The following is a 14,213-nucleotide window of genomic DNA, read 5'->3' as shown; positions in this document are numbered from 1 at the left end:
GCTTCAGAGAGAATCCCCACAGCAGCGAGCTAACCTTTGATTCTCAGACAGGTCATCGAGAGAAATTCGCAGTCGCACTGGTGTCTATTCTATGTTGAATGAGCCATCCCGGGTTTTTGTTGCTGTGATGATATCCGTCTCTCTTTGATGGCACTGATTGAATTGTGTGATTAATGTGCGGGGTGGATCAAATCAAATATTCGTTACTGAGAACTTGTTTGGAAACCCTCGGCAAGACGCACAAACTCCGCCTCTTACGCTTTTCAGGCTACATAGCAGTTATAATGCACGTTAACTTAGTCCATGAATTTGTTTCATGGAACTTATTCCATGAATTTGTTTTATATAAGTTGCTGTCATTAAGATGTAATAACGTGTGCTACTTGGGTAATTTAAACTTTTCCACTGGAACTGTTATTGTATTACATTTCTTAAGGTTTAATGTCTTGTTATTCCTGTAACACATGTCTGAGACCTTCTAAAAAAATTATATATCTGTTTTTGATTTCGGAAGGGGTAAGGGCCCCTCGGGCCTCCCATATGGGTACATGACTGAAGAGTACTTAAACTTTTGGAAACAATGAGGAAAACCGAAAGGAACTGGACGTCGTGGTAAGGATCATCCACCAACAGCAGCAAAACAGACCTACGTGGTGTAAAGCCTCGTTTGGATTGGGTTCCGAAACTAAATTCTCACACTGAATTCAGAACCTTAATTCTGGTCCAACTGAATTCTGAACTATATTTTAGGTTTAGAACTTAGTTTTAGAATTTAGTTCCGGACTAGAGGTTCAGCATTTAGAACTAAGGCTCTGGAACTAAATCCTAGTTCGGAATTGTTTAGCTAGATTTTTGGAACTGGTTTCTTGACTAGATTTTCGAACTAAATTCAGTGTCTTAGCTGGAACAAGATTTTAGATCTGAACTCCAAATCTTAATTTTGAAACTCGAAACAGTAAAAGTTGCAAAATTCACACAATCAATCAACCAATACGAACGATAATCGATATTTGGAAATGTGAAAGAAGTATGTTATTTTTATTCGTATTCACGTCCTCCAGTTATGTCTGTGACATTACCTACCAGCCTTTTGCGCGCGGTTTATTTTTACGGGGTATCCCCCGCGTCAATTTCCGTAAATTTACGCGGTATCCCCCACGTAAAAAAAAAACTCAGTGTACGTCCCGTACAGTTTGCACAATTTTAGGCATCTTCCTCCCAAATCGCGAACCATTTTGCAATATCATTATCGTCAGTCGTCACTAATTTTTCAATTTATTTCCCTCAAGAACCTACGAACTTCATGAGTGTACCTGGGTAACTTAAAGAAATCGAGTGAAATACGTTTAATTTTTTTCACCGAATGAAAAATTTTCAAGTGTCAAAGCTTACCAATCTTGACACTTCGATTCAATAGTTTGAATTTCGAGCTTATGTACCATCATGTCTATGTACTTCCTAACTGCACTCAATAAAACACGTGTACAACCTGTTGTTGTTTACTTGGTATCCATCGTTGGGCAGGTTGGGATTGATAAACGAATAAAATTTCCCCAACAACTGCACTGCGCATGTGTACTTTCTGTGACAGTTTCCTTGTTTTCTTTTCAGTAGGGAAATTTGGCAGGGTTGTTTCTGGTAACATTTTCTGTGTCGAGACCCGTCATTTTTTCATACATCTCTGTTTTTGTTTCTCAATTCTTGTCTGAAGAAGCAGTGGAAATATTTACTAGATATTTTGAGAGTAATTAGACCTGAAACCTGTTTTGATAGCATCGTTTGCCGATAGTTTTAGTAGAAAAGCGTTGCACGCTCCGGAATAATTTGGTTGAACGAAGGATTCCAAAATGCATAGACAGCAATGGTAGATTTTTCCATTTGATAAAGCAATAATATGACAGCATTCAAGCCATCTGGAAGTGCCATTGAGGAGCTATCGAGTGAAAAGTGCTTATAAATATTGTTGTTTCTGTGTTGATGTCTGGATAGCTAAACGGCTCAAGAAACCTAGTTTATGGTAAAGCGTCCTCCAGAGTCAAGAGCAGATGTCCGCGAAATGGGAACGCCTGAATCAATAAATTGATTTTTTCATCCTACTGAGCGTGTCTGATTACAATTCGAAGCTTGTATGTGTTTATGTTTCGTGCTTTGGCTGCAGAAATGCACAGTTAGTCTGAAAATAAAATTGCCGCGTTGAATAGTTGATGAAAGTTAGTAGTAATTCAAATTCTTTGTTGTATTGATTGCCAAACGGGCGACGCCGTTCTTACCTTCCCGTTGAATGGCACTCAGTTCTTCACCGATGCCGATGGGCGAAGAATGAATCCTCGGACATGACATCAGCGTCGCTAGATTGTTGTGGGGCTTTGGGCGTGTTTTGCTTCAATTAGAGACTCTCGCTTTGTGGTGCTGTTTATACATACTTAGTCGAAGGGTGCTATTGTTGCCAGATAGGCGAAGACAGGAATCAGTAATCACAGCTTTGCTCAACAACGGAGGATGATATCGGTCCTCCAACAACGGAACTAATCATCATTACAGCGTTATCAATGTTTCAGGTTAGTGAGCAGTTTTTGGTTGTATTGCTAGCAGTTAGTTGTAATATTGTTTTGATTGCTTTGTGCATTCGCCTGTTTTTCAGGACAATAAATCGAAAGTTCGAATGTTGTGAACGTAAAACCATTCAGTGGAATAATATTTTCATTTCAACATTTGTTATCTTAAGTGTTTGACAACGATTGTATAATTCATAGTTTTATTAGATGAGAGTCTTAATACAATTCTTTGTTATACAAAAATACGAACAGCGCTTATTTTCATTTCCTTTTCCCTCAGATTCTAGATAGATACATGTTTTTTCTACAACTTGTAATTCATTCTGAAGAAGGCTGCAAGTATTAAATGAAATAAAATAGTGCAATTTGAAGCAATGGGAAACATGAAGACCGAATTAAAGTAAATGTTCTCTTGGAAGTTACTAACAAAGCGCATCTTTATTAGTATGTGCAGTTGTTGTGCAGTATCAAACATATCGATGATTGTGCCTGAGAAATAGAAGAATTGTTACTTCATCACTTAAACACGAAGAAAAGTACCGCGGGAAGTCATCGTTATGCGTATACGGTGTACATGCTCTCGCCAAGAAAACGTGCGTGGTTTACGCGGTTCAAAATGGAAAATTTGACTGAGAAGTCAAGGAACGCCTTGAGCAGACGAAAAAGTTCGAATATGAAATTGTCGACGATCGAAAAATGCTTCAAAACCATGGGAATGGTACTAAAAACAGGGCACGTCTCGGCTTAGCTTCATAGCATTGCAAGACTTCATAGTTCGAAAATCGAAATATATTTCGATATATATGAAATATATTTCGATATGATATGTCCGAAACACTGAAATGGGAATTTCTATCACAACGGACAGACATTCAGGCTAGTACAAATTTTTTCAAAAAAGCTGTAAAAATCCGTTAAAAATCGCCGTTGCGTACGACTTTGCATGCATGAATTACCATAGTGCGAAAGCTCGAACGAAAGAGCCCATAAGCGACTGCTGGGTTGCTCGAAGCGTGCTCTAGAGGCGAATTGCTACTTGGTGATCACTTTACCAAACAACCGTTAAGTTTTTCACACACATTGAAATCTCTATTTGGATGTCTGTTCTCTGTGGTTCTACCTCACCCGCCATATTCATCGGACCTTGCTCCAACCGATTACCATTTGTTCCAATCCATTGTGCATGGCTTGTCAGAGCTGCATTTCAAAAAGTACGAAAAAATAAAAAAAAATCGATTCATTCATAGAATCTAAAGAAAACAGAATTTTTCTATGTGATATCCGAACTTTCACAGAAACATGTCAAATAATAGTGAATAACGATGGACAGTACATTGAATTACGGTACTGTAATCATACTCTCATATGTGATCACTAAATTTTGCAAAAACCGCAACGAATTGATTCGAATACCTGAAAAATTGTGAAAATCGGTTTGCTGTCTATGACAAATCGATGACTGCTGCATTTTGGAGGATTTGATTTTCCGGCACTTCTGGAACCGAAAAACTGAGTTCGAAATTTCTGTGTGTATTCGGCACTAGCTGTTATTCCAAGGAGGAAGCCCGACGAGTCAGGATTCTCGGGAAGTAAAATCCGTGCAAAGGATATGTTTGGGTGGCGTAAACCAAGTACTAATTGATTCATAATAATACTCAAAGGGATCGAAGAGAAATCGAATGAACAATAATTTATTTAAACACAAGCAGACTTTAGGATTTAAATATAGTCGAGAGATATTTTGATTATATTTTCTGAATACCCCAAATTTAGTTTATTTACCAAAAACGCGTTTTTCAGATTTGGTGCGATAATATATGAATATCTCGTGGATTTTTTGTAAGATTTTTGAAATCTTATGCATTTTAAAGTAAATCCATTGTTCAAACTATCTAAACGTAAATTTTCATCGAGTAAAACTAAAAATAGGCGCTATTTCTCCAATGTCTGTTTCTTTTGCCCATAGTTTATATAAAAATTAAATATGTTTTTAAAATATTAGTGTAATTCAGTGAATGTATTGTCATATGTTAAAATTGGAAAGAAAAAAGGGAAAGTTGTACTATTTTTTTCGTGAATAGAAAATAAAGCCTAGTATGCATATTAGGAGCCCAATATGAAAGAGTCATTTTTAATTTCGTAAAGTTGTAATGTCCAAATGATAACGAATTTCGTTTGTAAAAAATATTTCAAATGCATGAAAACATTCACTCTCTATGAAATAATTTTTCAATTGAAATGAGCCTGGAGTTTGAAATAAGGCTTGTTCGCGATAAAATATGGACTCATCAATATGTGACTATTGCACGTTAATCTGTTCATTGTGTAAAATCAATTTTTGGTGATACTACGAGCTTTTGGATCACAGTTGTCGTCGAAAGAAAAGCAAGTGCGAAAAGTAATTTTGTGCGGTAGCAATGAAAATCCAGATCTTACACATGGACTGAAATATCCCGGGTCTAACGAAGAGTACACGATTTTTTTGGTTCAATTTGGGAGGGTGGTTTCATTTGAGCTGCAGGCTTGCCGACATGTCTCGAACGTTTTGCACCGCTGTGTGTACAATTTATCACTCCCACTTAACACTTCAAGTGTATCTTTGGTCGGTGTGTGCAGATTTGGACAGTTTGTCACACTCGTCCATATGAAGCATTTATAACACATGGATCAATAAGTCCCGAGACTAACAGTGGAAACAACATTTTTTTTGCAAAATTTTTTTTTATTCATCAACATAATCACCTTTTAGGGTGATACAATGGTTCCAACGTTTTTCCAATTTTTCAATACCATGTTTTTAAAAAAAATTATCTTTCGCTTCAAAATAAGCTTCAGTTTCAGCGATGACCTCCTCATTTGAGCCAAATCTTTTTCCCTGGAGCATTTTTTTAAGATCAGCAAAGAGCCAGTAGTCACTGGGGGCTAAATCTGACGAGTATGAAGGGTGTGGAAGCAGATCAAAGCCCAATTCGTTCAATTTCGCCATTGTTTTCATCGACTTGTGGCAGGGTGTTTTTGTTCCATCGAAAGCAATCGCGGCACCCACTTGGAAAAAACTTTTTTCATGCTCAGTAGTTCCGACCGTGTGGGGGAAGATACTGAGAGCGGCTCCGGCTGTTGCAGGAAAACGTTTGTTTTTCCGCAGTATTGACGAAGGCTCTCTAAATCTTCTATCCAAACAGAAATGTAAGCTGAACTACGAATTTCAGGAGATTTCTGTCCGAACATATCGCCAGGAATAATCAGGACCATTGAGTCAACACCTAAAAAGGTTAAAGTAGATTGTTCAGCATCCTACCGGTGCAGATTTTACTTCTGTTTATTTGATTTTGTGCAGTCAAACAGAATGTTCAGCATCCCTTGGGGTGCAGATTTGACTTCTGTTTACATGTATTGTATCGTCATTATCCTATTCTCCTAAATTATCTACACAGAAAGAAATAATGAAATTTACACGAGATGTAAACCAATGGTAACATGTAATAGACATGGGTTGAATCGAAATTTTGATTGAAAACCTTCATCGATGCAAAACTAAATTGAATTGCATTGAATTTTCAATTAATATAACTGTATCCTTCAATTAACGCTTATTTTGCGATTGAATTGTATTGAAACGTACAGAATTGTAAAGTAAATTTATGTTTAATTACGTGCTCCAAATATGTGCATGAAAATAGATGTAAATTCACAAAATATTTTTATTTATTTTCGCTTCAGGAAAATGATGACTATACAGATCTAGCGGCAAGGCACAAATCTCCATACAACAAGGGGAACGTGCCATTCGAGCCAATCTGTTTTGATTCCTGAACCCCAAAGCTCATTGATCAGTACCGGCGCCGGCCAGGCCCGAATGTAGATCGTCTAAGGAATGGGAAGGGATGTTATCAACACTTGTTACTAGAGGCCGTTTATACTACTGCGCACTCCACAAGAGTCACGAGCGAAGAATATTTGTTAGGTATGAATTTCAGTAATGGTAGTAAATAGGTCGGATGCACCACTGAACTCGCAAATTTTCCGAGTGAACTTTTCAATAATATCCGATATTAAAATTCCAACAAGTCTTGATTCATAGTTCTTATTCGGAGAAACTGAAGGAAAATTTGAAATACTATCGCATAACGAATAACAACTTTGATATATCCCCCGGTAAATGACCAATAGGTTAAAACCGGGCTAAAAATAAACAACTAACTTTGATATTTTTGCCCTTCTCATATAAAAAGGTTATGCAATCACTGTGATAACAGACTTTTGAACCGAGGCCCGGAGGGCCGTGTGTCATGTATCATTCGCCTCAGTTGGTCGAGTACGCAAAATGTCTATGTGTGTGTATGTGCGTATGTGTGTATGTAACGTTTTTTTGCACTAACTTTTCTAGGATATGGCTGTACCGATTTTCACAAACTTTTTTTTTGCCTATCACACTTCCCCACACCAAAGAGCTTCAATTTGTGAAGCACCCTGGTAGTGGACGCAAACTAATCTCAGCTAAAAAAAAATTAATCTGGCAAAATACTACTAAAAGAAAGTGTTACGTTACAATACGCTGAGATGTTTGTATTTTCATGATGTGCAATTAAACTTTATTAATTAACTTAGATTCAAATGAAAGGTGTTTAGGTCCTATACTAAATTCTTGAATATTATTTGGATCTGACTTCCGGTTCTGGAATTTTAGGGAAAAATGTGCAAAAAATTGTGAAAACACCAACTTTTTTCGGAGATGGCTGAACCGATTTTCACAGACTTAAATTGTAGATTTTATCATAGATGGCGCAACCGATTTTCACAAACTTATGTTCAAATGAAAGGTCCTGTGGTCCCATACGGAATTCTTATATTTCATTCCAATCCGACTTCCGGATCCGCAAAATATAGGGTAATACTATGTTCACACTATGAGTTAAAACAAGTTTTAACTCTGATTTCATGTTTTAAGCGAAATAACATGTTTTACTTTTGCGTTATTTCATACTCATAAACGTCACATTAAAACATGTTTTCCCGAAATAACATGATATAATTATCAGTAAAGCAAAACCCTGCTAGCATTTTCCTTCACTTTTCGACTATGTCAATTGACAAACTGTTCAACAACAGTAGTTTTCCATCAAAGTAGCCATGTAATCATAATAAAACAAAACTGAAAACTGGTACCAACGTTGCCAGGTATACCGATTTATCGGTATTTATACAGATTTCTGACCTCTATACCGCAATACATATGTACTATGTACTCCCAAAATACCGATAATTCACGGATCATACAGATAAGTACCGATTTTGGTTTTTAGCTTGAATAGGCATGAGAAAAGGTTGTCGTGGGACCTTTTTATTGTGCTCACCCCTTGGTGACATTTTCTACTACTTATGTAGAATAGATTTTAATACCGATATGGTCCAGATAGATTTTTGCGCCGAGTACAGATTTTTGGAAAAACGACCTGGCAACGCAGACTGGTACAACCATTTTTGTTTTTGAATTAAAAAATGACTTTTTTGGTCATTTGCTGCTCAAAAATATTTATTTCTCTTAAATGGCCAACGTTTTGAAGCACTAAACCTTCAAAACGTTGGCAATAAGCGTGAAACGATAATATTCTTCGTAGATAGGAGAAGTACTTGGCTTATTTCTTATTTTTCGGATGTTGTCAAAATACTTTTTTCTTTCCTACATGTGACCTACCTGTCATGCGTATAACATAATCTTAGTGTGTACAATGCAGTTTTAACTTTATGTAATATAAAGTCATTAAAAAATGTTATTTTCTGCCGGTGTGAACATAGTATAAAGTATGTTAAAAATTTTATACCATCACTGAAAAGGGCGAAACACCGTAAAACAAATTTCAAAATCGACCTCAAATCTTCTCCAATTGATAGTTTCTATCAGTAGAAGGTCAAACAAACCGATTTAGGTTTTTCTTTCAAGAATCGAAGAAAATTATTTTGAAGAACACTACAGTATTATGTATGATAGTATGATTGATATGAGAAAGGCATCGTTACACCACTGAGTGGATTAAAACAGATTTTTATAAATGGAATTACCTGCTACAAAATTAACGAATGAATATAATTTAGACAAAGTAGTTGATTAATTGTAGTGACATATTCTATAAATTATATCCATTTAAATTACCAAACAAAGGTCAACAGATTGCACTCGCGTCTTAATTGTTTATTATTTCTACTTTATTCTTTATCCACTACGAAAAATTGTTAGTTTGTGAAATTGGTTTATCTGGGCAGTTGGAAACCGAGAAAAAATTACTAATTTATCAAACAAACAAGTATCTATGTTATCTCTGTTATTAAAATTGTAATACTAATGGGTCTTTGCAACAGTTGATTTTTATCACTCAATTTATAATCGTGAAAGACAAGCAATAACATGAAGAGGAAAAAATGCTAAATTAAACTTTTCTCAGAAGCTAGTCGGAAATGATGTTTCATGCAGAGATAATTTAGTAAAATAGAAAAATCAGATGTGAAACGTTGAAAAAATCTGATAACTGAAGAGAAAAAGAAGTTCCTATAATTGTCGCATTTTACGACATGGAAGCAGGAACCCAGTGGATCTATTCTTGGTTAATTGAAAAATGTTATCCGGACTCTTGTCCATCAAAAGCAACGATTTGTCGGTGGTTCGCCGAGTTTAAACGTGGTCGTACCGACACAAATGACGCGGAACGCTCGGGTAGACCTGTGGAAGCCGTTACACCGGAAAATGTGAGTGAAGTGACAAAAATTATAATGAAAGATCGTAAAGTGAAGCTCCGTGAGATTGCTGAGATGACACAGATATCATATGGAAGTGTATTTACTATCCTTCATGAAAAATTGAGCATGAAAAAGGTTTTTTCCAAAAACAGCAATGAATAAAACAATGAAAACAATGGCGAAATTGAACGAATTGGGCTTTGATCTGCTTCCCAACCCCCATACTCGCCAGATTTAGCCCCCAGTGACTACTGGCTCTTTGCTGATCTTCAAAAAATGCTCCAGGAAAAAAGATTTGGCTCAAATGAGGAGGTCATCGCTGGAACTGAAGCTTATTTTGAAGCGAAAGATAAATTTTTTTATAAACATGGTATTAAAAAATTCAAAAAACGTTGGAACCATTGTATCACCCTAAAAGGTGATTATGTTGATGAATAAAAAAAAATTTGGAAAAAAAATGTTGTTTCCATTGTTAGTCTCGGGACTTATTGATCCATGTGTTAACCAAGAGCTCGGCGCACAGATCCAAGATTTCTACTTCAATTGGCTTAAAAACTTAACAAAACATTCTTAAAATGTTTTATTTTATCAGGAATCAGAACAAATTGGCTCAAATGGCACGTTCCCTTGATATTTGGAGATTTGTGCCTTGCCATCAATTTGTTTTTAGCATCATTTTCCCGATATATAAGAGGGAAGGATTGAAAGGAAATGGTAAGGGTTGGACTAGGAGGATGGGAAAAATTGACGACACAAAAACACATAAAAGCAGAAGTAAATTCTGCACCCCTAAGGGATGCCGAACAATCTGCTGAGGATCACATTTAGTGGAAGCAGAAGTAAATTCTGAACCTCTACGAGGTCCCGAACAGTCTGCTGTTAATAAAACCTCCAACCCACGAGAGGATTTAGAGATCTTACAAAAGCGACACCATTCTGAACTCCCGGAAGAATGCAGAACGATTCGCAGTATGTACGAGCAGAAGTAAATTCGGCACCCCCTAAAGAATGCCAAACAATCTGCTAAACCCTATTTAAGGTGAATACAGAAGGGATTCATTCACTCCAGGAAGAACGATGAACCCTTCTGCCTATAGCTCCTTACCACATTGGGTGAGAAACGAGAGAATATCCTTCAATTTTAGCTCCGCATACACAGACTCAACCATGTATGGAGAACCAAAAACCCGGATACGTAGCTGCGTCAATGCGGGACAGTTACATATCAGATGATATGAAGTACCATAATCGCATTCACACAAATCACACGAATAATACTCAGCACGTTGAATAGTAGCCATGTGATAATTGAGTTTGCAATGTCCAGTCAGAGCTCTGACCAGAATACTTCAATGATACTTGGAGAAATGCAGTAGACACTTTGACATTTTCAGATTTAAATCTGGTAGAAATGCTTTTGTCTGAGCGCAAGTTTGCAAGCTGCGCCAGTAGCTGGCATGTTTGGATGCAGCCCAAGAACGAATCTTGTGATTTATCCAACTAGTTGAAAGTGGTAAAGCTGGTTCAGGACCAACGAAATCATTCGTTGCACCAGCTCTAGCCAACTCATCAGCCCATTCATTTCCAGTAATACCAGAATGGCCGGGTACCCATAAGAAGTAAACAGCATTTGAAATGCTGAGGTCTTCAATTTGAGTACGACATGCGATCACTAGATTCGACCGTGAGTCATTCGAACTGAGTGCTTTTAAGGCTGCCTGACTGTCGGAACAAAAATAAATTCGTTTACCACAGATCCTCTGCTGAAGTGCCGATTGTACTCCACACAGAATCGCGTAGATTTCTGCTTGGAACACAGTACAGTATCTACCAAGTGAATGAGACTGCTCCAGCCTCATTTCACGACAGTAGACACCAGCACCAGCACGACCATTCAACAGAGAACCGTCCGTATAACAAACTATGTGTTCATCAAGTTGTCGTTCCAGACAACCAGACAACCATTCCTCACGAAGAGGATAGCTCACATGGAATGTTTTGAAAGGAAAACTGCATGTGAGAGTTAGGTCACTAGGAGCGAGTAAATACTCATCCCATGTAACCATTTGAGACCACAAGCGAGTGTGGCTGGTAGCATAATCTAATGGGTTACTGTTCCAAAGCCCTGTAACCTTAAGACGATATGCACAAGATAATGCTTCTTGTTTTAGGAACACATGTAGTGGTTTAATGCACAGTAGCGCCTCTAGAGCAGCAGTAGGAGTTGTCGTGAATGCTCCTGTCATCGCCATTAGGACCATCCTTTGGAGATGATTTAGCTTTAACTGAACTGTCGCGACTTCTCCTTTCTGCCACCATACAAGACAACCATATGCTAAAATTGGTCTAACAATAGTTGTGTAGATCCAATGAATATATCTGGGTTTGAGTCCCCATGATTTTCCAAAAGCTCGTCTGCATTGGCCGAAAGCCATACAAGCTCTCTTAATCCTGAAGTCAATGTGAGCAGACCAATTCAGTTTTGAGTCAAGAATAACCCCGACGTATTTAACTTGATCGACCACAGTGACCTCTGAACCGAAGAACTGTAACGGACGAGCTCCTGTGATTATCCTACGATGAGTGAAAAGCACCATTGATGTTTTGCCCGGATTTACAGACAATCCAACCTGACAACACCATTGTTGAACAGATCGCAGGGCTTGCTGCATTAAATCAAAGAGAGTGTTAATGCTTATACCGGTCATCAATATATGATGATCGTCGGCAAAACCATAAGTCGGAAATCCAAGGTTATTAAGTTTCCTTAACAAACCATCAGCGACTAGGTTCCATAAAAGTGGGGATAGTACACCACCTTGAGGACACCCACAGACACTCAGCTTTCTAATCTCTGCTTGCCGAAGCGATGAACAAAGAAGTCGATTGCTAAGCATTGCGTGTATCCAATTTGTGATACTTGAAGGTATGCCATGACCACGGGCTGCTTCCAGAATTGAATTGAAAGACACGTTATCAAAGGCACCTTCAATATCTAGGAAAACTCCCAAGCAAGATTGCTTTTGTGAGAAAGCTTTTTCAATGTTGTACACAACATCATGTAACAGGGTTGTAGTGGACTTTCCACGCTGGTAAGCATGTTGCATTCCATGTAGCGGTTGCACGCCCAGACTAACATTCCTGATATAGTGATCGACTATGCGTTCCACTGTTTTAAGAAGAAATGAGCTAAGACTGATAGGCCTGAAACTCTTCGCTTCCTCATAAGTGTCGCGACCGCCTTTGGGAATAAATTTGACAATTATTTCCTGCCAGGCTCTTGGAATATATCCAGTCGCAAGACTAAAAGTAAGTATTTTCTTCAAAACATGTTTGAAATGTTCATACCCTTTCTGCAGTAACACTGGGAAAACTCCATCCTTTCCAGGAGATTTGTACGGAGCAAAACTCTCAACTGCCCATTTGACCGATTCAATCGTCACAACGCTTCGAGCAAGGGCCCAAGAATCGTAACTACCTGAAAAAGTCTCGGGAAGAGCTGTCGGTGATGGATCCATACATCCTGGAAAGTGAGTGTTAAAAAGGCAGTGAAGTACATCACTTTCATCAGACAAGTGTTCACCATCTGAAGTTCTTAAGAAACTGACATTAAAGTCCTTAGACTTCGAAAGTAACTTATTTAATCTGCTAGCCTCGTTGAGACTAGAGACATTTGTGCAGAGGCTTTTCCAACCACTTCGCTCAGACGATCGAAGAGCATTTTTGTAAGCCCTTCGAGCCAACACGAATGCCTCCGACCCATCTCTGCGTCGGTGGTTCCAAGCTCTTCTGCATAGTTTCCTTAGTCTAGCAAGTTCAGCATTCCACCAAGGAGTTCCTCTAGTAGCTCGCACAATCCGAAGTGGACAAGCCTCTTCATATGCTGCAACTATGAGTGAATTTGTCTCGTCGACAACATTTTCCAAATCAATTGGGGTTTCAATTGTTGGTTGGTACCCGTAAAATCTAGTCGCCAAGCCCTCTTCATAGAGGTCCCAGTTTGTAGATTTGGGATTACGATATGTGACAATATCAAATTTAACGTTTGAATGATCAAAGAATATGTACTTATGATCAGACAACGAAGGTTCGAGCTCATCGGAGACGAGCCAATTCACCAACTCATGCGCAATTCTATCAGAGCAGAGAGTTACGTCCAAAACCTCCTCTCTTCCAGATCTAGCAAAAGTTGGGCGGTTTCCTGCATTGACTATGTGCAGGTTTGTACTGCTCACGAATTCCATCATATCAGAGCCTCTCGAATTTATATCTGTGCTGCCCCAAATGATATGGTGAGCATTTATGTCACTGCCGATTACAAGCGGTATATCACTCTTGCAGCAGTATGATACAACCTTTTTGAAGTCATCGCTTGGCGAAGGTTGGTTATGCGGTAAATATGCCGAACAATAGACATATTTCCTGTCTATGCCATCAATAGTCATACTAACTGTGACAGCACAAATATCCCGAGTTGTGAGCTCCGATATGAGAGAAACATCGAGAGCACTATTTGCAAGTATGCATGCTCGAGGCATTTCACGTGGATTTGTCATACCGATCTTGTTGAAGGCAACAAAGACTGGGTTTAACAATTTTCCAACGTAGAAGTTTCCCTTTTGGAAATATGGTTCTTGAACCAAAGCTATAGAAGCTTTACCTTCTTGAAGAAGTCTGGATAGATTCATAGTTGCTGTACGTTTATGCTGAAGATTGATTTGTGCCACTCTAACCATTATAAATTAGAGTAACGAACATTCCACCTCCAGCACCAACCGTACAACAACTACAAGAAACCAAATATATTGGCTTATAATCGCCTATAGCGAACCATGTAAGGATTTTTTTAGATGTTATTATCATTTAAATCCCACGAGTTGCGAAGAAAGAAGTCGTCCACTGTGCCAGAGCTTCGCTTAACACAGT

General features: G+C 38.2%; 1 protein-coding gene across 1 annotated transcript in view; it reads left to right on the top strand.

Annotated features, from left to right (window-relative positions):
• Positions 1–1,646: 1,646 nt before the first annotated feature.
• The window catches only part of LOC131439489 (beta-1,4-glucuronyltransferase 1), an 81,950-nt gene continuing 69,383 nt past the window's right edge, over positions 1,647–14,213 (top strand). Inside the window, exon 1 of the mRNA XM_058610565.1 lies at positions 1,647–2,558. Coding sequence (XP_058466548.1) covers positions 2,550–2,558 — 9 coding nt within the window. The 5' untranslated portion in view covers positions 1,647–2,549. The remainder of the gene's footprint in view (positions 2,559–14,213) is intronic.

This window comes from Malaya genurostris, chromosome 3 (genome assembly GCF_030247185.1).
Source record: "Malaya genurostris strain Urasoe2022 chromosome 3, Malgen_1.1, whole genome shotgun sequence".
NCBI lineage: Eukaryota > Metazoa > Arthropoda > Insecta > Diptera > Culicidae > Malaya > Malaya genurostris.
Note: the sequence above shows the minus strand (reverse complement) of the source record. Positions and strands in the feature narration are given on the sequence as shown.